General features: G+C 35.9%; 1 protein-coding gene across 8 annotated transcripts; it reads left to right on the top strand.

The window, feature by feature from the left end:
* The first annotated feature begins 1,014 nt into the window (after positions 1-1,014).
* Positions 1,015-25,413, top strand: LOC127864030 (uncharacterized). Of its 8 annotated transcripts, none has more exons than XM_052403694.1 (6): positions 1,015-1,086; positions 13,769-13,847; positions 16,303-17,143; positions 17,915-18,000; positions 18,437-18,529; positions 19,658-19,711. In XM_052403694.1, exons 2-4 carry the CDS (start codon positions 13,772-13,774, stop codon positions 17,994-17,996), a joined length of 999 nt encoding a protein of 332 aa, XP_052259654.1. In that variant the 5' UTR covers positions 1,015-1,086; positions 13,769-13,771; the 3' UTR covers positions 17,997-18,000; positions 18,437-18,529; positions 19,658-19,711. The 8 variants fall into 8 exon arrangements, with proteins under 8 accessions (XP_052259654.1, XP_052259656.1, XP_052259655.1 ...); XM_052403695.1 differs by lacking the exon at positions 1,015-1,086 and adding an exon at positions 7,276-7,317; XM_052403697.1 differs by lacking the exons at positions 1,015-1,086; positions 13,769-13,847 and adding exons at positions 20,606-20,820; positions 21,534-21,679 and having other exon boundaries at positions 16,583-17,143; positions 19,658-19,917.
* Positions 25,414-25,517: the final 104 nt, after the last annotated feature.

Genomic DNA, 25,517 nt, shown 5'->3' with positions numbered 1-25,517 from the left:
AGTTTATTTCGTTGTGTGCTTGTTCCGTGTATGTTGGAACGTAACATTCGGTGATAATTTTCAATAATTTTTAACAAACATATGACTATAAAATGCTACCCGTTGGTACATGCCCTAACTGTGTGTAATACGAGATCGTTACTTCTAAGATACACGTACGAGTATTGATTATACACTTGACCACACTCACGGAGGAACACTATTTGGCCCTTATTTTCAACGTTTATGTTATGTAGAGTTTGTAGTCTGAACACGTTCTATTACGTGAATAGTGTAAAGGGCATCAAAACAAACCTCTGCCATATACTTAAAATTGTTTGTTTTTACTATTTGGCACTAATATTAAGCAATGATATTTATGTTCGTGTGACAATAAGACAATTCTTTCGTAAGAAAGTTGGGTGGCCCTAAAAAGGGCCGTTTGATTTGAAGCACCACAGAAGTTGTTTACTTGCTGCTGGTGTACTTGGTGACAGCCTTTGTGCCCTCGGACACGGCGTGCTTGGCGAGCTCACCAGGCAGCAGGAGACGCACAGCGGTCTGGATCTCTCTGCTTGTGATGGTGGATCGCTTGTTGTAGTGGGCAAGGCGGGAAGCCTTATTGATATAACTCTAACATGTTAAATTACAGGCAGTGAGTGTAATTTTAAAAGTCATTCACGATAGGTCATAAAACAGAGGTTTCCATTATTAAACCAGTCCGATGACGAACTCACGTGTAAAGGGGCCACGATTGAGTCTTCTTCAGCATACACGGTCCTCAAATAAAGAAAATCCGTTAGTGGTTTGTAATCCTAATTTCCATAAATAATCAGGCATACGCGCATGCGCAGAATGTCGTCATACGCTATATCTTATAATTTTATAAAAATAAATATACAGTATTATACTATTTATCTTAAATTCACATAGTGTAAGAACATGTCAGTTTCCTTTTAATTACAGATCATTCCAAACATAATACCGAATATTTTTCGATCTACTTTTTACATATACTTTCGGTTTCCATAAAATATTTTTTGGGTCATTTCCGTGATCATTTACAGGAAGTAAAGATTGCGACGTCCGACGTCCGTGACGAAACAGGTATTTTCGCAATTGCATACCTTTTATTACTTGTATTTAATTATTCTATAACGCTCACTTTCACCCATTTCAGCAATTAAGTGATTAGCGTTTATTTCATAATAATTAATATTCACTCGATATCTCGACTTTACCCTCCGCAAAATTTCTGCATACAAACACAGACATTTTGGTATTTAAAATCAATATATCAGTATTCTTTTAATGTTTCCTTCTGTGTCTTGTATAAAATAGATGTGTACGAATCGTTTTTTTTAGTAATAAGTACTTAAAAGGTTTTACAATCTAAATGTGCCCCGCTTTTGAGATGATCACGAAGGGATCCCGATTTCAGCCAAGTAGTTTGACTAGATACATGTTAACTAGGACGGGACGAAACTACAAGCTCTTATCAAGCTCTTATCAACCAAAACCAAATATAACTTTTAAATGCCGCTCGCTCCCACTCATTGGCTCCCATTCATTTTAAAATTACGCATGCCTTCAGCTCTTTTATCCTTTTTACAGGAAAACGTGTGGCCGATCAAATTGCTTTCACAAGAATCACCAATGCATGGCAACTAGTTACAATTACTCTTGTGTTCAATTTATTAAGCACCATTACAAATACACGCGTATATTTTCATATAAATTTCATTATTCGATACACGCGTTACCTTATAAACATTTTACTTACTTACTACTTACTTACTTACTTACTTACTTACTTACTTACTTACTTACTTACTTACTTATTTCAAAGTCGTGGCTACTGCTGCTGCTGCTGCTGCTGCTGCTGCTGCTGCTGCTGTTGTTGTTGTTGTTGTTGTTGTTGTTGTTGTTGTTGTTGTTGCTGCTGTTACTACTACTACTACGTGTTACTACTACTACTACTACTACTACTACTACTACTACTACTACTACTACTACTACTACTCACATCATGCGGCGTCTCATTTGGGTCTACGCTGTTTGCCAAGGCATTTTTTTCCGCTAGGGGCTAGGCATAAATGGGTCTGATAAATTAAATTGATAACTGTCATCTTGTTGCTGGACAGGTCAAATTACTTATTGTTCTTGTGAAACAATAATGCAATTAAATGTACGAGTTTATTGCGACAAAACATATCTGTGTTACACAAATACCATCAACATGTCCCTATACGCTGTGTTACACAAATACCATCAACATGTCCCTGTACGATATGAAGGAGTAGTTGTTTAACTGATTAAAGATCAACATTTTTATTTCAAACAATGGCAAACAAAAATGGTCATGTTCAAAAGTATAGGTTCAAACATCAACACCAAGCCAGGCAGGATTAATCATCCACTGCGGTGATGCCTGGAGAACGATTAAGGCAAAGTTCTCCGATGGAGGCAATACACACTATCGTATATCATCATAAACACTTATCTATCAAACCTCCTTCAAAAAAGAAATTCAAATCTGACGGAACCGTCTTTGCACCTAGCAAGAAAAAATACAAGATTATACGATACGACTAAATAAAATTAACATGTAATGCATGCATAATGCATGCAGTAAAGAGATTAAAAACTTATCAATAGAATGCCATCAAATACTTAAAATACCGACAGATTTATCCGGAAACGAAGGCAATGTTGAAACTTCAGGAAAACACAGCTTCTGGATGCGATGGCGCTTGCACTGGATGCGATGGCGCTTGCACAATGCGCAGAGCACTACGTCGACTATGCCTTCATTCTGATCAGCAAATGTGGTGAATATGGCCCACGTGTATTTCGTCTTCCATGTGTCTTTCATCCCAAGGCGATGCCAGGACTTAGATGGGGTTGTAACTACCGCTGATGTTGCCGTTGTCGGCGGTGATGAGGTTTTAGCCGCCCCCGATGTTGCCGCTGCAATCGATGTACACGATATCGCCTCCGATGTTGCCGCAGTCGGCGGTGATGAGGTTTTAGCCGACCCCGATGTTGCCGCTGCCACCGATGAAGTCCATATCGCCTCCGATGTTGCCGCTGTCGCCGGTGATGAGGTTTTAGCCGGCCACGATGTTGCCGCTGCCACCGATGAAGACGATATCGCCTCCGATGTTGTCGCTGTAGGCGGTGATGAGGTTTAAGCCGCCCACGAGGTCTTGAAAAGATTAGTAATCTTTTGGTTGGTCTTGGCGATTTACTGCTTTTCCCGCTCCATTTCCTCTGCTTTCCGCTTTGACGAAGGCATGTTGTACGTGAATGACAATTTATTAAATTCTTTCTATGTTTTGACAATTTCTTTTCTTCAAATATTCTTTCTAATGTTTGACGATTGTGTCGTCAATTCTTGACAATTTGATGGTTGACAAGCCGTAGAGTTTGAAAATTCAATAATGTAATAATTTTCTAGACAGCGTTTATGGACTATTCGATTTGGTATAACTCTTGTCTAATAAGCAACAAAATATATATGTTTTTTAGAAGTGTTGTGGAAGTGTTGTGGCGACTGCTGTCTGTGACATTTCAAATTGACATGCGAGAATTTGCATCACAAGGACCTTCACACCTTAATACATGGGCCACATGACTTCGCACAGTTAAACTTCAAATTATAGTTTCGAAACGACTGCCAATTAAGTGCCAATTACGTGTCAATTAAGATGTGTTTGTGTAGGTCCCTGATTACGGTTTGTTTCTTTTGTATTAACCATGTATCTATAATATAATAATTCACAGAAAATGATTGCACATACGAATGATGTTATGACTACAGCAAGAATAGTTTTTTACAATATAAATAAATAAATCTTTGTTCATTCCATTCTCTTTTGCGAAGACACTTTTATTCAACGGCATTTTTTAAATATTTTTTACAAACGGTTACAATAACACGGTGCCTATAACGGTTACAATAACACGGTGCCTATACCACGTGATTTTTTAAGATCTGTGTGGGGACTAAAATGTCAACAAAAGCGCGACGAAGGTAAGATTTTTATGGATATTTTTTTAATATGTCACCATTTTTCAATGGGATGAAGTGAAGTGGACAGCCCGCTCATTCATGAGAGCTTTCTATAGGTATCATGATTTTTTGAAACAAATAAGTATTTTTTCAGTAAAGTGCAACCGCGCGTTTCAACGGTTAGAAAAAGGTAGGATCAGTGTGGGGACATTATTTTATTTTGATACAGAAACATCACCTCTGGTGCAATTAATCAATAAACGTTATGGGCGGAGCTTACACTAAATTATTTTGCATTCATTTTCAGGTTTATGTTATATGTTTACGAAACACAATTCAAGAAAAATATTCTTACAGCGACATGTTAATATCGGGAAGTCGAATATAATCTTTGCCCCCGTAAATTAATTCAGTTCAATCAGGTTTTTCGCGCCTTCACGGTGTCTAGTTTACACAAAGTGCAATTAACAAATAATACGACCGGCTTACAGCGCGTGCCATCCATGGCAACGTTATTTCCCTGCGGCAATAACTCTCGAGATACACACAGATGTCTATCATAGGTGTCAACAGCGACAAAAAAATATCGATACTGGCTATTTATGCCTAACTGATAATGTGTACCCCGCTGTGAGATTGTGCAATTTACCAATCGTGATACATCGGCTATCTCGGATTCCTCCGTATGAAATAAATCGTCTGCTGATCCAGAGTGGCAATTTACAACAGTTGAGCGACCGGATTTTGGAAACTTATGATAATAGGTAACTCGCCAAAAGGGCATTTAATGGGAAAATAGAGGGGCGCTTTTAAATGGGTCAAATTTTAGAGGGGCGCCGAGATATCGTGTGAATATTGCTTGCTGGAGCGCTGATTCTATGTGTTACAGAAGACCGCGTGTCAAATGAAGAAAATAATGATAATAAATAAGAATACTAAATCTAAAATTAAAGGTCATCAGAATATTACATTACACTTTTTGGAACTTGCTTAAATCGTTAATATATATAAATGTATATACAATATATAGTAAGTTATATATTAATAAAAAAGTGATTATGTTTTTTTTTAAATTTAATTCGTTACTTCATTCACAACATATTATCAAATATTTAAAACAACAAGCTATATCACGGGTTGTATTTCAGATACATTAAACAATGATCATAAAAAAATATCCATTAAATACTGAGAAGAAGTTTTAAAAACATTCGACTCGACCGACCTCAAACAATGTTTGAGTATTGTTGGATGTCAATTTTATCATATAACAGTAAATCACAGTTTCAAATCACCTAATAGATTAACTTTAAATCACAGCTTTAAAAACACATAAATCAATATATAAGAGATCAACAATACTCTAAATTGTCAATAACATTAAACAATATATAAGAGCTTCTTAATTAAGAAGCAGTCAGCATAAATTAAGACAGATGCATGTTTATAATAGCGACAGTATCGGCACACATGTTTAGTGCTTTATTGTTATAGTTTTTGCCTATTTAGATGTGTGTAGATGCTTTATCGAATACCGCATTAGCTGGCACTGCATGACCCTCGAACTCACTAGCCGTGTCATCCTGGAAGCATTGTTTCGATGTGCACTTTGAGCAACACCTGTCGCAGATACAGTTTCATGGATGCAAATTGTGCACAACAGCTACGTTTTATGCTACCTATTGGCGTGTCGCAAACATTTTCCCACACTGAAAACATGCGTAACGCCTCTCCGTGATTTCTCCTTGTAAAAAAACATCTCCCCGCAACACCGCCACGCAACACCGGTATGGGGCTTGTCCTTTGCGTAACATGACGCATAAAGCCACTCCTTGACTGGGACTGTCGGCCACACTCAGTACAAAGAAGCGTCGTGTTTGAGTTCTATTCCATATTCGCCTGGAAAGTTTGGTTTCATATTTAAAAACATACTTTGTTTATTATTTATATCATTTACGTATTTACATTTTAACATTACTTAAAATATGTGTAGCAAAACCTAGCCAAATAAATCAACAGCTAAGGGTGACATTTAAATTTTGCCATACTATACGTATTATATAAATGCCTAAATACCAACCAACCAACCAACCAACCAACCAATTTTCACACAAGCGCACACGCACAGCATATATTTGCAACCTGTGTGAATACCGTGACTTACATAAGCTCAACAAAGATAAATATCAAATTAGAAATTCAGTTTTCCTATAAACGGGACCCCTTTTTGATCATTTCAAATCTGAAACCCATTAAGATCATGTACAATCCGGGTAATGTGTGATATTGACATTTTTCGGAATATTAGCATACATGTTAATCAAGCTTGATTGAAAATTTGAGCCAAATAAATTAAAACTAATGGTTTTATTGCATCATTTCGTGTTTCTAAATGTATTATTGTATTTCAATTTATGACATCAATTGATGTTGTTTTTGGGTAGTATCTTTTATAATGTACGTTTAATATGGCTTTTTTCCTCTTGTTTAATTATTTTAACCAAATGTAAAAACTTGGTTTTATTAAATAAACCAAATAAAATCCACTTCTGTCAAATGTTATTGTATTATAACCTATTTTTGAATGCTATGTCCTAATAAAAATTGTAATTGTGACATGTTATTGAACACATAATGAAAGACGATGAAAAACATAAAAGGTGTGCTCTGTGAAAATGAGGCTAAATGCATTTGGAAAAATTAATTAATTTTAATAAGTAACATAATTAAATTGCAAAAATTCAATAAAAACATACATTTCCTCCTTTATTAGACTGTCTGGACTGGACTGGGTAATCAATATGTCACTTGACACACATGCATTAAGGCACTATTTTCCAGCAAGGCTTATATATATACATATATACAGTTCCCCAGATAAGCAGCGTATCTGCGTCTTTCACCCTATTAAAATGTTTGAAAACGCAAATAAATACAATATCATGCGTATTGAAAACGCAACCAATTTGACTTTAACGCAAATTCTTCAAATTAAATGCGTACAATACAATAGCTTCGATCGAAAATGCTTTGCTCATTTTCGGTATTTTCTCTTTATGATGCAAAATAACAAAGAAAGAGAGGTTAAAAGACGTCCGCGCTAGTTGCGCCAAAATATCAGTCGATAAGTTTGACATTTACAAAGATGTCAGTTAACAACAGTTTTTTTTTATTTCAAAGTTTATATTTATATATGGACTGTTTCAAGGATTAAATACTCTATGAAACATCAGTTCATTTAAGTTAATTATATTAGTTTACAGTTTTATTGAATCAATACAAGGGTGCAGCTTCAACTGAAGTAAAGCAGCGATGATTTTAAGGTTTGCATTTTTATAACTCATTTCCCCCCCTTTTCCGAGAATAAAATCACCCTATTTTTCACAATCAATGGGTGAAAACCCTATTTCCAAATAATTATCTGGGGCACTGTATATATATATATATATATATATATATATATATATATATATATATATATTACTGGAAAATTATTTGCTATCAAAGCAGTAATCCCTCGTAGTTTCAATTATTTCACGGTCTTGCTTTCCAAAGTAACCAACCGCATCATCCGGAGGGATATTGTTTTGGCGTTGTCTGTCCTGTCCTGTCTGTCTGTCTGTCTGTCTGTCTGTCTGTCTGTCTGTCTGTCTGTCTGTCTGTCTGTCTGTCTGTCTGTCTGTCTGTCTGTCTGTCTGTCTGTCTGTCTGTCTGTCTGTCTGTCTGTCTGTCTGTCTGTCTGTCTGACTGACGTGACTGACTGACTGACTGACTGACTGACTGACTGACTGACTGACTGACTGACTGACTGACTGACTGACTGACTGACTGACTGACTGACTGACTGACTGACTGACTGACTGACTGACTGACTGACTGACTGACTGACTGACTGACTGACTGACTGACTGACTGACTGACTGACTGACTGACTGACTGACTGACTGACTGACTGACTGACTGACTGACTGACTGACTGACTGACTGACTGACTGACTGACTGACTGACTGACTGACTGACTGACTGACTGACTGACTGACTGACTGACTGACTGACTGACTGACTGACTGACAGACAGACCGGCCGGCCAAAAGCAATATACCCCGGATCATTTAATCCAGGGGCACAACAAGTTTGTGCTTATAAAAAATATGTTGAGCATGTGAAAATTCTTTAAGTAACTGGCCCAACTGGCATGTATCTTTTCAAAGCAAAATTTGAAGACTGATGAATGCATGAAAATCTTACTTTTGTATTGAAACATAAGAAACTGCAACAAATTAAGACCACATAATTGATGAATTTACGGGTGTCAACCTTATGATGTGTACCAAAAAAATTACACTTCGACGATGTAATTTAAATTAAAATATTATTAGTGAATAGAATAGTGATATAGTTTAAATCAAATATGCAAATATTTTCCTTGGTGAAGTGAACATTTTAATATTTCATTGGTGAAGTGTACATTTTTTGTGACAATCGAAAAGTTGGCATAACTTCATAAAATATGTGGACTCAATTTTTTGCAGTTTCTTGTTTTTAAATTAAAAAGTAACATTTTCATGCATTCATGCATCATTTAGCAGTTTTATATAGCTGTCACATAGATCAAGATGGGTAAGGGACAATACGGTCAAAACCCCTCACGGACAAAAACTCTCTCTTTATTTTCATAGGGGGGGTGGACAAAAACCCTCCCATGAAAAAACTGGGTAGGACAAAAACCCTCCCATGAAAAAACGGGGCGGACAAAAGCCCTCCCGCGAAGTCAATTAAACACAGACAAATGTAATTGTTTCAAACAGTGTGCATTCATTAATCCTAAAAGATTTACCGGTACCCATTGTGTGGTGTGTATTTAGCTGTGTTAAATTTTTTCTTGGGAGGGTTTTTGTCCGACCCCTATACAACTGATGGGATGGTTTTTGTCCAGAAGGTTTTTTGTCCGGCATTCGGGTAAGGGGCATGACCTTTTGGAATTGAACACATATGTAATTTTATATGTATACATGAGATAAAAGTAGTGTTCTAGAACTTGGCACCAAATAAGGAGTCTGACAGTCAAAAGCGGTTATATAAGATATCCAACAGGGGTCATTATCCTCATACACAGCGGAATCAAAATGCCAAGTTTTTAAACAAAAGTCTAGATAATTATAAAGATGGTGCAGATGAAATTGTGAAAAGAGATTCTGATTAAATATTGTATTGTAGAGGGCAAATCAAATATTGTAGAAGGGGTCCGAGCAATATGTCACAAGCTAGGTTTTGTATTTTAACGGGAGACTCATTCGGCCTCCTCTTTTTCGTATAGGGGGAGGGGGGTCTTATTATTTAGGGAAAGGCGATATGTGGTTATCATTCCACATTTCTGGATGGAATTCATCCATGTATCAAAATGTTCATCTCGATGATCTCAAGGTCAAGTTTGATTCTGGGTTATATGGGGTCAAACACGAGGTCACTAAGTCAAATGATAGAAAAGTTTTGTTAACACTCACATTTCAATGCCAAAACACTCATTGCTGTGACTTTGCATTTAACAAATGCAGTCTTGTTGAATAAAGCAACCAGTCATTACATTTTCAGTTAAATATTGTCTGAAAAATATTAAATTTGACTTACAGACCTTGACCAATTTTATTTTTGTAAATACTTGAGTTGCATGTACACATGATAAGTTATCATATGTACATGCAACTCGAGTATTTACAAAAATAATTATCATAGCATATCATTGATAACTCAGTTTTCTAGCAGTAAGTTTTTTCAGTCTGTGGATCAAGCTGAAATTATTTGCATACTTAAGGCCTCATCAAAGTTTCAGCATAGTAACATAATTTTTGTTTTATTACATCATCGTAGTTAGTGTAGGCAAATTTGCTAAACCTAACTTTTATTGCTATGATAATTGTTGGTCAGCATCGGGTCCTGCTGTTGATTACCAAGACGTTCCTTCATCTCAGCAATTGGTGGATTTAAGACCAAAAGAGACTGTGAAAATTAGTGTTACTTTAGTTGATGAAATGTGGGCAAGGTTGTTCCCTGATCATCATGAAAATTTGTCAGAATGTTTATCTCAATGAAATGAAGGTAGAGTTTGAAAGTGGGTCATATTCTGTCAAAAAACTAGGTCACCATGTCAAATCATAGAAAAGGCCTGTTAACACTCTGGAGGTTGACGTTAGTCCACCATCTACATTTCTCAGTGTCTAAATATAACCATATTTTATGGCAGTTCTTATTATAAGAAAGGACGAAGCTGTCCAGTAACCTGGGAATGTTGGCTGCATTGCACCCCCTCTCTTCACCTTTGACACCCCACCCTTCCCCTTCAAACTCGAAGAGCCATGTTGGACTGGAGTGCACGGTGCAGGGCCTTATACCTTGCAAAACCCTTATTTAGCCCTATTCAGGGTAATACCATTCCTTGGTATAATTGTAGATTTTATTAAAATTGCTATTTTTCCATCATAGCAATTTTTGTACCTTGTAATACATTAAATCTTGTTAAAATTGCTATTTTGTATAGCAAATTTACTTATTTTTGTGTGAAACTGCTATTTTATATAGCAAATTGCATTAACATTTTCTTTATATTGCTATTTCTACATCATAGCAAACTTTGTACCTTGTATTACATCCTTGTTAAAATTGCTATTTTTATGTCCCCCACTATAGTAGTGGGGGACATATTGTTTTTGCCCTGTCTGTTGGTTGGTTGGTTGGTTGGTTGGTTGGTTGGTTGGTTGGTTGGTTGGTTGGTTGGTTGGTTGGTTGGTTGGTTGGTTTGGTTGGTTGGTTGGTTGGTTGGTTGGTCGGTCGGTCGGTCGGTCGGGTCGGTCGGTCCTGTTGGTCTGTTGGTTGGTTTGCGCCAACTTTAACATTTTGCAATAACTTTTGCTATATTGAATATAGCAACTTGATATTTGGCATGCATGTGTATCTCATGGAGCTGCACATTTTGAGTGGTGAAACAGAAAGGTCAAGGTCAAGGTCATCCTTCAAGGTCAGAGGTCAAATATATGTGGCCAAAATCGCTCATTTTAAGAATACTTTTGCAATGTTAAAGATAGCAACTTGATATTTGGCATGCATGTGTATCTCATGGAGCTGCACATTTTGAGTGGAGAAAGGTCAAGGTCATACTTCAAGGTCAGAGGTCAAATATATGTGGCCAAATCGCTCATTTTAATGAATACTTTTGCAATGTTGAAGATAGCAACTTGATATTTGGCATGCATTTGTATCTCATGGAGCTGCACATTTTGAGTGGTAAAAGGTGAAGGTCATCCTTCTAGGTCAAATATATGGGTCAAAATTCCTCATGTAATGTAACTTCTGCAATATTGAAGCTAGCAATTTTATATTTGACATGCATGTGTATCTGATGGAGCTGCACATTTTGTTCTTTTCACTGCTGTTATTTCACTGCAGAAATGTCATATTTAGCATTAGGTATAAAAGAATATATTTTCTTTCATGATTTGTAGAATTGATATGAGACCAATTATAGTGATCGTAGCTATGAATTAATTTACATACTGTAGTCATATCATACATACATATTGTATGATTGTTGGGAAAGAATTTTATAGTAATAATAATAGATATACTTTCCAGTCATATATGTGCTGATGGTTTCTTTTAAAAATAAGTTAAATAGACTCTTTCAGGCTAGATTCATATATATTCAACACTAACAGGATGGTTCTGTCATTCTTTTTTACATAAAATGATTACAGGTACTAGAAATAGTGGGTCCATTTTCCAAAATTGGTGCTAAATACGCTTTAAGTGACAGTCCATGTTTTAAACTTTATCAAATTTAATTCGGATACAGTTATTAAAAGTTTACTTTTTACATTTCATTTAATGGATGTTAATGTACTTTAAGATATTATATGCTAGGTAGCTTATAAATGTATTTTTGTTAATCTACTTTATTTTTAAAGTGACTGCAGCTAGATTTCACAACCCAACCCCTCTGTTTTATCGTTATAATATAATGTCTTTAAATTAAATAAAAATGTAATTACTTCATTTCTATGAATAATTGTTGATATGTGAGCAAATGTTTATTTATCCCTTGAAAATGAGTTGTTTTATTTAATAGTCATGGCTTTATGATTTCTTAAAATATAAAATAAGTTCATTTGGAGATAAGTGATCTTTTTGCCTTTCCATAAATCGTACACTAAATGCCTTTTTCACTGTCCGTATATTTACACAATGGTTGGCAAAAGAGTATGATTTATATCTGATAATAAAGCTAATTAACATAAACATCTGTTGCAATTTATTTTATTATTGTTTTTGGAATGTCAGACACTTCAACCCCTTTGGTTATTTTTTTTTATAGATAACAATTCAACCACTTTTAAACACATAGACCCCTATTTTTGAGACACTTTGACCCCTGTTGTGTTTTTTTAGACACTTTGACACCTGCTTAATTTTTTTTATATATTTAACATAATTATTCGTATTGGAATTGATTTGTGTGATGAATAAAGGATATGCATTATGTTACACAGTCATGAGTGTTATACTTGATCATATGAAAATACTTTTTCAAATGAGAGAGAATAGATATGAAATATGTCAGTTATTAACATTTTGATCATTAATTGAGAAAATTACCAAACCAAAAACAATTTCTAAAAAGAATCTATAAGTAAACAGTAAACATGAAATCTGGTAAATCTTGTATCAAAGAAATAAAGATGTCTAAAAAGGCGTTTGTTTGTCTCTCGCTGCTTATCTTATTAGGGTTCCACTTAGTAGCACAAAGTAATTAATATAACTATACATTGCAAATTTTAGTGTTGATAAATATCTAATTTCTCATGGACTTTCTAAGTTCATGTATTGCTGAATTTAAAAAATAATAATCACAGCCCAAAATTAAAAATTAATTGATTATATAGTGTTTGGATTCAGGGGTCCAAGTGTCTTGATAAAAATAAACAGGAGTCTATGTGTCGTCAACAAAAATATTGAAAAAAGGGGTAGAAGTGTCAATGGGTCAAAGGGTCTTCTAAAATGGGTAGGGGTCAAAGTGTCAAGGGGTCGAAGGGTCTTGCTACCTTGTCTATCAACTAAACTGACACCAAAAATAAAACGAAATCATGATTACAATTTATTAATTTCATATTTTGTACAATTTTAGATAATCAGAAGCGTTACAATCAATGAACATGTTGGGAGTGTACCTGTTGGTTAATGCTTTATAGGTTTTTGAATAGACATTTCATATGAATGAATCTTTATGATAAATCTGGGTATTTATTTCAAAATGAAAATTTTAAGATTTTAGTGCACATTCATAATCAGTTTTATGTCTAGATACTAATTCTAAAAAAAAATCCTCAGAAGAACTTTTATATAACATCTTATTGTAATCTTCAATTTCATGTTTTCAAAATATGTAATCTCACTTTAAAAAATATAGATCTACAATCATGATTTGGCAGTTTTAGAGATAACTAACATTGAACATAATTATTATTTTTTTTTTTACCAAATTATGAGAATATCGACTGCTAACAAATAGATATTGTGCATATTTATTGACCTGGCGTGGTGGTATTAACCTCTGGCTTATGCAAATAATAATTATCATGAAATACAACAAAAACTCACCAAATATATGGGCATAAGAAGTTGTATTGATGTCATATGTTTTTTAATAATTATTGTGTTTGAAAAAAGTGATTTTTCAAATTTGGAAAAAATAATACTTTAACATTATACCGGGTATTTTACAGATCATGTCGGAGACTACACAGACTGTTACAGACAACACCACAGAGCAAGTCCAGGGTGTCCTAACAGATACAGCAGCCGGTAAGTAATCCAAATAATTTGAATTCTTTAGACTTGAGTACGAAAACAGATTATTAACTAACCTGGCTTTATATTCCGCCGCAGCATCTGCGATGCGGTGGCATATAGTGTTTGTCTGTTTGTCCGTCTGTTTGTTTGTCCGTCCCACATTTTAAAAAATCTTTTCAAAAACCACTAAGCTAATGTAAACCAAACTTGACAGGAATTTCCTTCTGTGGCCCTCTACCAAAATTGTCAAAACAAATCCATTCTGATGACCAAGATGGCAACCAGAGCTAAAAATAAAAAAAACATTGTAAATATATACTTCTGTGACCATTGTTTCAATCTTCAAGATATTTGGTCACAATGTTTATTTTGATGATCTTACGGTCAAGTTAGAATCTTGGTCATGTTGGGTTAAAAACATGGTCGCTAGATCAAATAATAGATAAACCTTGTTAACACTCTAGTTGCCATATTTAAATCAACATGATCTTTGGCCAACATGTTTATATGGGTGATCTGAAGGTCAACTTTGAATTTGGGTCATTTGGTCAAATAATTGGAAAACCTTGTTAAGACCCTCATGGCCACAGTTTTGCTTCAATCTCCATGACATCTCTGATATTGGGTAAAAAAAAAAGAAGATTTTTAAGTGAAGTTCGAACATTGGGTCAAAAACTAGGTCAATATGTCAAATAATAGACAAATGTTGTGAACATTATAGTGGCTGTATTTTTGCTTCAATCATCATGATCTTTGGTCGAATTGTTTATCCCTCACTAAAATAATGCCAAAACAAATGCAGTCTTGTTGAAACTGAAACAAGGTTGGCTATTAAGTGCATTGTATGTTGTCTGTGCATGTGTCAGCATTTTGATGTAAGCTTTCTGCAAGGCACACTTTTTGTAAAACTAGGTATATAAGTTAAATTGTACAAATACTTTGTAAACACTAAATAGGTTAATATTTTTAGCTTATCTAGTTGGAGAATACGAAGGGTCATGTACTTGTGTGCTGTTGGCGTTACACTCAGGTGTAGCGCAACTTTTTCAAGTATTCCTTATATCTTCAATACTGCTTAATATATTGTGTTGAACATTTTTGTCAACGTTTTTCCTGATTATATGAAAGTTAGTCAGAATGTTTATATCAGTGAAATGTAGGTCAAATTTTAAAGTGGGTCATGTTCTGTCAAAAAACTTGGTCACCAGGTCATTTTCTCAAATCCTAGAAAAAAGTCTGTTGATGTAGGAGCATAAATTTTCTGAGCATGTCTTCATACTTGGAATTTGTTTGGCAGATTTGTAATATCTAAGACATAATTATATTAGGTTTTTTTTCAATATTGCTGATTTATCAAAGACACTGTTTGGAAAATTGTCACTTTCCAGGTTTTTTTTCCCTTCTTTGTGACCCGCCGAAAATCGGCCCTTTCCCCTCTTATTTTTTTCCCCTCAGCTGGTAAATTTCCCAATAGATTTCATTTTCCCCTCCCAATTTTTATATATTTTTTTTAACCTTAAAATATATAAGTTGACCTGATCCAGTGTAGAAAATAGAAAAATATTGCATAATGAAATGATATGTTGCCTTGATTTCTTTTTAAAAACAGAAAAACATGTTAAATTGACTTTCCTTATTTTCCCATAACTCCGGTCCGCGCAATTAGTTTCCCCAAAATCCCGCGTTTCGCACGATTGTTTTTCCCTCAAAAAAGGCCAGGCACTTTCCCCAAAATTAGATAAAAAAACATACTTTCAGTAAAATTGAATAAAATAGGGTATGTAAGTTGTATTTATGTAAAGTGATACTATGGACATTTTTAGCTCGACTATTATATAAGAAATAAATATAGTGGAGCTATCCTACTCACCCCGGCGTCAGCGTTAGCGTGCAAATGTTAAAGTTTGCGTACTACCCCAAAAATGTGAATGTCCATTGACATTTTGCTTTAATATTTTGCATACTTATTAACCAACATGACCCCAACCTGTAAACAAGACTGACAACTGTTTCAAGCATTTTGACATAATTATTGCCCCTTTTTACTTAGACTATGCATATTATTGATAAATCTATGTTAAAGTTTGCGTACTTACCCAAATATTACCTATGTCTTTTGACATATTGCTTTTATATTTTGCATACTTGTTTACCACACTTACCTGAATACCACAATTGATCCCACTCAAACAATACCCCAAGCCCCAACCCAGAGTCCCTGCCCCCCCCCCCCCCCCCCCCCCCTCCTCCTCCCACCTCCCCCCTCCCAATTTTTTTTTTCTTTATTTTTGATAGATCATCTATTAAATGACCACACCCCACATTATACCCCCGTTTCAACCCCCCCCCTACCCCCCAAAAAATAAATTTATCCTTTTTTATTTTGAATGATCGTCTAATAAATAACCACAACCCACATTATATTCCCTTCATAACCCCCTATAATTTCTTGTAATTTATATTTCAGCCGATCTGTTCAGAAGACACCTGAGTAGCGCCATGAGTCAGGTGTCTGACTTCAGCCGTCAGACCTTGGTTCAGCATGGACAAGAGCTGATATCTGTGCTTCCCACCCTAGCGAGACCTCAAAGATCTGTGACACCCGCGCGACCAAGGAGAGCCCCGATCCTCCGACAACCCACAGGTGACAGACGAAGATCCACCATTGTAAGGTTCAAGGCCTGTGCGCTCGACCACCCGCTCTACACATCAACAGCAACAGTGAATCACACAGAGTTGTTAACCAAAGGTCTGGGTAGGCAACCAGACACCACCTTCTCCCTTCGGTCTACTGGGACACAGTCTGACCTGAGAAACAAGATCATTGAGTTGTATCCTATTCTCCACACTATACCTTTTGAGTTGATGGTGGGTCAGGCACGATGCAAGTTGGAGTTGATTCCAAGGGAAAAGTCTCTTCAAGAGCTGAAAGCAGATACCAAATCGTGTGGCTTTGTAAGACTCTGGGTCCTACCAGACTACCATATTGGTTCCCAGATAACTGCTCCTACATCATCCGCCTCAATGCCAACCGTCACGCTTACACCAGCCATCCTGTCAACACCAGCAGTCAGGAATACGCCAGCCATCCCGTCAACGCCAGCCATCATGACTACGCTAACCCATCAATGCCAGCTGTCACGACTATGCCAGACATTCCGTCAACACCAGCCGACACGACTTTGCAAGCCATCCCGTCAATGCCAGCCATCATGTCAACGCCAGCCATCCTGTCAACGCCAGCCATCCTTACTAAACCAGCTATTGAGATTGACTATGATTTACAGATTGACGTTCCAGAAATTCAGGTTGGTTTGGTTTGAAGTACAAACTGATCCATATAATGTATGCCAAGCTAAAATCTGGCGTAATAATAATTAATATTACACAAGAGGTCACATTTACTTCCTGATTTTAATGAAAATTGGTCGTTTATCAATGAATTCTAGGCTGATTTTGTAAATGGGTCATATTTGATTAAAAAATAAATAAATTAGGTCACTAGTTCCAATCATATAAGTCACTAGGTCAGATCATAAAAGTCTGCTTGCATTTTGCTCATATCTTCCGTTGATCCTGTTGGATAGTTGTTTTAGATAAGCGATTCAATGCCTTCATTATCTGTGAATGCTGCTTTGATAATCTCTTGCATTTAGTGTAAAATAGGCATGATTGTGTATAACAACAACAACAATATGGCTTACACAACATCAATATGTTCCTTCTTTGCACAATCATATGAATAACAGGGGGCCATAAATCAGCATAGTACCAAGCACTGTTTAAGTAAAGCGTATCGTTGATGGCACTGCACGTGTTAACAAAAATTGATATCTCCATACAAAATCTGTAAATTTACAAATAAGTTGCACAAAAATAATATGGGGTATAATATTAGAAATAGGATACACCACTTCAGACCTAATGGCCTTTAAGTGACCTCCCAGTCAGCCACAAACATATAGCAGACCTGAGTGTTTTGGATTGGTCCCCTATAAGTATGGGCAGACTGGTCCTCACTATAAGGCCATAACACCCTAAGTATAGACTATTTCTTAACAAACATATTTCTTTTACAGAATGCACAGAGTGATTCCCTATATGAACCAGCTGGGACACCCAAGGTTCTCTTTCGACGTCAACAGACTGTCTTTGACATAGCCAGGTAAGTGATCTGTACTAAAGTGTTTTGAAAAATGGCTCATTTGCTTATTAAAGTGTTTTGAAAAATGGCTCATTTGCTTATAAAGATCCTTTTTTCTTAAGCTACAATTTCTCTTAAAGAATGTATGTTCTATAGACGTTTATGAAAAAGTAAAATATTTTTTTTATATTTGACTTGAAGCAAAGAAAGAAGCAAAAGTCATGTGGTAATGCCACACTGTAACATAAATAATTAATATCTTGATGAGCAGTTACCAGCCTCCTGACAGTGCACTTAACAGTTACTGTTAGTTACACATTGGTTATTAGGTTATTGTTTAATAACCAACAGTGGTCAGATGGCATGTGATCTTACTCTTTGATTTTATGTCAAGAATCAGCATCACAAGCTTCCATGTAATACTTTAAGTATTCAAAAATTGACCTTTCCCTCACAGAGACATGGACCAGCCTGATGACCTGACAGCCAACCAGTCATCAGCCGTTCTGAATGAGTTCATCCCTGCTGTTCAAACAGCACAAGCCATTTTGTAAGAGCATATGATTTTTAATGTGCATGATATATTATGCATTATATCTTAAATAATCTTTATGTTTGAAATGAAGTGTTTTGATTAAAGACATTGTTTTAAAATTCATGATTTTTCTATGGGGCTTCTTCTGCTTTCTTTTCATATCCTTGTTATAGAATAAACATTATTTCAAAAGAAAGCAGATTAATTATATTCATTTATGAGCTACTACGCAAATGGGCAGACCAAGCCAGAATTTAAACTAGGGATGGCAAAATTATTCCATTATTCTAATATTCAATTGAATGGTCAGTATTCTAATAACAGAACTGATATGAGCATATTCGCAATTAGGTCAAACGTTATTGCCCTAATATGTAATGACCTGCAAGCTGCTTACTAATTGGCACCCTAAAAAATTTGGGATTAACGTGTTTGCTGTGAAGTTCTTCATGTCAAACTGATAACACAGCCCGTATCAGCATTGATTGCACAATGCAATATACACACACTAAGAAAGGCCCCGAACTGTTGTTTGTCAATGGGGTGCCAATTTACAGCTTCAATTGACTGGTGAATAATAATTAAGTTTTTGTGATCACAGTATCAACAGCCATTAAAATGTGTGAGGGTTTCAATTGACCAGCGAATAATAATTTAGTCTCTATGATAACAGTTTGAACAGACATTAAAATAGTTCAATTACTCAAATTTCTCAAATGATATAAATTTTTGTTAGAAAACTTCAGAACAATTATTTTGTGATAAGGGTTATAATTTAAGTCTGAAAATGCCACCAGCCAGTTCGGAAGTATGGAAATACTTTACACGGTCTGTTGATAAGAAGACCGCTACTTGTTATGTGTGTAAAGTTAGTTTTACATATCCCCTGTCTACTACACATCTGTACACATACACATTTACAGTATTGATCAGATGTATGCAGAGATAGCGAAACAATTATTTGATAGCAGCGTTAATAAACTAATGGGGGCAGTTTCATAAATGGTCAATTGATTAAATATCTGATTTGTTGTATTTTGAAATTTACCAGATCCTTGTAAATATAGAAATTGCTATTTTGATCAAAATGTAACGTTATTTGATATTTTGAATATGATTTAAGTAAAAAGCATGTTTCTGCAGACCTAGCCGTATAACAGATACTGCCAGAGAGCGGCTCCAACAACTAGTCAGTACGTGCATCACCGGTCCCATTACAGACCCTATGCTCCTGGAGGTGAGACGAAACCATGTCATGAAAGACGCCCTAGGCACCATACGGTACTCACAAGATGACCTCAGCAGCAAACTCCAGATCAAGTTCATCGGTGAGGCGGGTGTTGATCTCGGTGGTCTCCGTTGCGAATTCTTTTCCCTCCTTGTATACCAGTTCAGCCATTCAGGTAAAGCTTATCATCTGATTTGGTGTATACGACAGTTATAACTATGTAGTGAATTCGTATTTGTAAACTTTGATAAAGCCCGTTTGGGCGAAATATTAATAAAAGAGTGTTTTTACTATGAAATATGTATATCTTTATCCCTACTGGATATAAAACTGCTTATCATCTAGATTAGGAACCTTATAATGTCTGCCAAATGAACAAGTAATTTTTATTGTAGTATTCTTTGTATACGTCCTATAGACCAGTTTTGTTGTTGGCATGTAAATAATGCATAAAATATCAAGCTGTTATTGAAAGTCAAAAGTTAACAATCCATAAAAGTGTAATGCAAGAAATACTGAACTCAAATTAAGTTTACAAATTAAATTATGTGTCACATTATTAATGAAATTATATTGCTTGGCCTGTTGATTTAGTTGTTGTTGTTTTTTTCTGGTCATATGGGATTAAATAATGTACACATTATTGTTAATGTAGAATACCTTGTAAACCGGTGCTTATGGGCGTGAGTGGCGATGCATTCTCCATAACCACACATGAACAGACCCTATCAAACTGGGTCTGTTATTAATTCTATTTCTTGGATGCTTTTTGTGCTACCAAAGGGGACATTTTCAGGAATTATAGACAACTATGATGAGTAAATGCCCTTATTCAAATTTATTATTCGTTTTTGGTGTTTCAGGTTCTTCTGGGCATCTCACATTCAGGAAGAACTATGTGGAGCTTGAGAAAAACACTTTTTTCTACCTTGGCCAGCTGGTTGCTCTGTCCATTCTCTAAGATGGTCCAGGTCTGCCTGTGTTTGCTGACTGTGTGGTCAAGAAGATCCTCGACATCAGAACCAATGGTGTGAATCCAAATGACCTCAATCCAGAGATGGTAGCAACACTTGTAAAGGTAAATATTATAATATGTGTTAAAGACCTATGATTCTTGCATATCTGACTTAGAATCCCACTGCCTTCATTCATGCTGGGAAAACCTGTCTGGCACAGGGGGATGGAGGATGACTCGTAAACAATTAAAACATTAAAATTACATCAGAACATTGTTCTCGATATTAATGCCTTGGTGTTTTGTCACTTTCTCTTAATGATGTCATAATACCACGCTTCTAAGAATATGTGTCCATAATAAAAACTATTTAAAATATTCCATTTCAGCTGTAAATAATTTCATTTTACTACTTGTTAAATAATTATGCAAGAAAAAATATCATTAGTTGTAGACTCAGACAAGAATTTCCAGGCCTCGAGTATCTGTTTTTGCGGGAACTCAGCAAGCAGTTGTACCGACAAAAACAAATACTTTCGGACTGGAAATTTAGATCCTGAACTACAACCAGTGACAGAAATGTATAAAATGTAATGAAAAACCCTGAGCAATGTTAAACAGTTTACTAACCTCACACACCCTAGCCAAATAGCAAATATTATTTGCATGAGTAATAGCAATATAGCTGAACATAATTTGATAAATAGAGGATAACAATTTGAAGTAGTCAATTCTTGATGAAAATTTATTTGTTTGTGCTGAAATGAGTTAAATGCAGTCCATCTGAGTCAAGATTTTTGTAAAATAGATCATATAATAAAGACGTATAATTTCAGATGACACATGCCTCATCAGACAGAGAGTTACAAGAGCTGTATTTCAGCATTTACGACCAGCGAGAGGCAGCAGGCTTCATCCTCCCGTGTAACTCATTCAAAAAAGACCACATCCCCCTCCTACAGTCCGCCCTTGTGAGCAACATGGTCCTGGATTGCAGAGATGAACTGGACCAGTTCATTGAAGGTAATGGATATAATTATTATATTGAGTAACAAAGCTCCTGTAAATGTAATGTTTTTGTAAGCTGGCTAGTCAATAGATGATTGATTTTAATTCAAATTAAACACCCATTTGTACAAGTGAATTTCAATTAAACATAAAAAATTGGTGCTGGTAAAAACCTAAAAGCTTTCATGTTTTAATCAAACATTTTGATTAAACATTATGCAACTAACAATTGCATAATATTCATTACTGGTTTTTTTAAAGTACATGCTTTTTATGAATCAACTGCAAATGTCTAGACACTATTTGTTATTAAACATGTAACTGTGTGATTAACAGCTCTATAAAATGACTGTTAGTAGCATTAAATCAATTTGATATTATCATTCCAGGTCTACGAACTCACAATGTGCTGACATTGGTGAGGGAGGAGAAGCTATGCTGTCTCCTCAGCGGTGGGAAGCCTCCAGTCACCGCTGCTGATGAAAGAGGTCTGCTTAACTTCAAGTACCGTCAGGATATCAACCGGGAGGCTGACCAGGAAACTGGCCAGCAGTTTGTAAGATTTATTCAGGCGACGAAGGGTGATGGGGCAACCGTCAATGGGATTACCCTGAAGCCACATGATGTCCTCATGTGGATGACGGGATCATCAGAAATCCCAGCTGTGGGTTTCCACAAGCTCATTGACATAGAGTTTGGGTTGGAGGAAAGGGTTAACACATGTGCACTATGTGTAACTCTCAAGCATCTGACGCCGATGGTTGAGGACCCTGTGTTGTATTTCAGTGAGCGTTTAATTAACTCATCAACATTTGGTGCTACGTTACATGTCTATATGTTATGGAGACTGTCAACTGTGTTGTATTTTTAGCTATCCTAAAGTTTGATAACTTTTGCAATATTGAAGAAAGCAACTTCATATTTGGCATGCATGTGTATCTCACAGAGCTGCACATTTTTAGTGGTGAAAAGTCAAGGTCATTCTTCAAGGTCAAAGATAATTGTATTTTTCTGTCCTAAAACTTTAACCTTCATTAAAGTTTGGTCATTACTTTTTGAATATTGAAGATAGCAACTTGATATTTGACATGCATTTGTATCTCATGGAGCTTCACATTTTGAGTGGTGAAAGGTCAAGGTCATCCTTAAAGGTCAAATTAATGGCTTCAAAGCGGGGATATAGGGGGCATTGCGTTTTTGACAATCTCTTGTTTAACATTCAGCATGGTGTCCACTCTCTAATTCTAGTAGTTTTCATCCGCTCTTCTCCACACTTGGTCAGAAGTTGTATCTAGATGATGGCAAAAACTAGGTCAGGGAGTCACCTAGTGTCTTTAAAACATTGAGCATGGTGTCTGCTATTTTTTGTGAAGGTAACATGCAAAATATTCTAAGTCAATGCGGCATGAAACTATTTTACTTGTGTATACTTTAAATTGAATACTGCTTAAAATGAGTAGTATATGAGCAATACAAACAAACTCATTTTGTTTATACTTTTGCACTTTATTAATTTCATACACTGTGTTCAGGAGAAAGGCTGTAAAATGAAAATACAAGGAATTTTGCCAAGGGTGTGGATTATAGTCTTCCTTCGGCGCCCAGCGCTCAAAACATCGTCCACACGGACTGTGATGGAAATCCTCTGCATCCGACTTCCACCGTAAAGATCCATGTCCTCCAGCCTCTATCTCTGTATACATCTGCCAGATCCTGGTATTTGGCTTTCTTCAGCTCATATGCCTCCTCGATCCTCTCCTCCATGGCACAGTTAGCGCTAAAAGGATCACCGCTTCGCCGCCTTTGACCATAGCACTATTTCAGGTCCAAGTAAAATACATGTATATTCACTTTTTGTTTAAAATGCTGTGTTACATTCATTGTGTTTATGCGATCAATATTTAATAACTTGACATGAAAGTCTATTAAACAGTCGTTTTATACAGGGACGTAATTTCAAAGGACACTAACTTTGTGAAAGGGTTTATATCGGTGTATGCAATATTTTTAACATCACTGTGTGCTAAGAGTGTGCTAAGAGTGCATTATACCAACAGGAATTGTTTTATAAACCAAGGCATTCAGCTACAGTATTATAACCAACTCAGTACTTTATCTTTTACATCCTTTCTTCAGACAGATTATAAAAGCATACATACGTGCGTGCGTTCGTGTACTTACATACGTACGTAGGTACGTACGTACACACACACGCGCGCGCACACACACACACACACACACACACATACATACATACATACATACATACATACATACATACATACATTACGATCGCTAGCTGTTAAATAAGGACGAAAATAAATATCACAGTCCAAATGGAAGATGTAAGTACAAATTGAATAAAACAAACAATTAATGTTGTTGGTTGTTAAATAATTCGAGACATATTAATAGAAATGTTAACTTGTCTTCAGTTGCCGCTGTGTAATCTTGTATCCGTCTCCAAACGAATTTACATGATATATATTAAATATATTTACAAGGCTGATTTTAAATAGCTAGAAAATGACCCAATCTGGTAAGATGTGGCATAATTATACTCGTAGCATATGCACAACACCGAAGTCCGCTCGTGATCACACATTGACAATGTCAGTCATATCATGAATATTTAGCATTTCAATAATTTCAATATGTCCTACTTGTTATGTTCCATCTTTGTCTCAGTCGGGTTCATCAATATTCTGCAATTTAAACTGTGTTACCTGATTATTAACTTCAGTGCTTAAATTTGGTGACATTGTTGTATTAAAATTAAAATAACATTAATTCCTGTTGATATTATGATCAAATCGAGTGTTAGCGCACATATATTCAGTGTATTGATCCCATGGCAGCGTATTGATCCCATGGCGTCTCTTTTCGTTTCAAAGTTATTTGCGTTACTACACTAATTGCTGTGAAGTTTAATATATTCTAAGCCAGGGTTACGATGTTTGAAAGTGTCCAATTATAAACAAGTGGCGTTACCATCTTGATGTTTGTGATTTATCAAGACAAAACAAAGAAAATATGGGAAGTTTCTTACTTGTCCTGGCTTTGGCGTCTCATGTGACACCTTCGTAAAGTGTATTTAAGATCGGCTGTTTTAGGAGAAAACCCGAGGTATTAAAGTGCTTCCACCTACAGCTTTGAAACTTCATATGTAGATGCACCCCGATGAGTTCTACACGCCACACCCATTTTTGGGTCACTGGGTTAAAGGTCAAGATCACTGTGACCTCTAAAAATATTCTGACATGCTTTCATTTATTCAAAACTGCACCCGCAGCCGAGCGTTGGCACCCGTTATGCGGTGCTCTTGTTGTAAAATCTGTTTTTTCCTTAACCCTTAGCAGTCTGCACAGGCTAATCTGGGATGACACTTTACGCACATGCATTATGCCCAGTTTTCTCAGAACACGACTCGTATAATTATAGACAGTACACATGCAAAACAATTAATGTCACAGTGTCATACTTTATATATATATATATGGTTGTAGACAGTGACATACAAAGACAAAGCAATTTGCTTAGAAGTTTGAAAAAAAGAGATGTGTTCGTCAGAAACAAAATACCCCCTACTACGCCGCTTTGAAGCCATATATTTGACCTTTGACCCTGAAGGATGACCTTGACCTTTCACCCCTCAAAATTTGCAGCTCCATGAGATACACAAGCATGTCAAATATCAAGTTTATATCTTCAATATTGCAAAAGTTATGACCAAGGTTAAAGTTTTGGGACACATCCAATGAATGAATGGATGACAGACAGACAGTCCAAAAACAATATAACCCCGATCAGAG

The sequence above is a fragment of the Dreissena polymorpha genome, unplaced genomic scaffold (assembly GCF_020536995.1).
Source record: "Dreissena polymorpha isolate Duluth1 unplaced genomic scaffold, UMN_Dpol_1.0 chrUn087, whole genome shotgun sequence".
NCBI lineage: Eukaryota > Metazoa > Mollusca > Bivalvia > Myida > Dreissenidae > Dreissena > Dreissena polymorpha.
The sequence above is the reverse complement of the archived record's forward strand: the minus strand, read 5'-3'. Positions and strand labels throughout refer to the sequence as shown.

Bases quoted from the DNA above. Each gene is read 5' to 3' on its own strand.
- LOC127864030 (XM_052403696.1), top strand. From the start codon at position 13,772: ATGTCGGAGACTACACAGACTGTTACAGACAACACCACAGAGCAAGTC. The intron at 13,848-16,302 runs GTAAGTAATCCA...TTTATATTTCAG, and splicing joins CCTAACAGATACAGCAGCCG to CCGATCTGTTCAGAAGACAC. The intron at 17,144-17,914 runs GTTGGTTTGGTT...TTTCTTTTACAG, and splicing joins TTGACGTTCCAGAAATTCAG to AATGCACAGAGTGATTCCCT.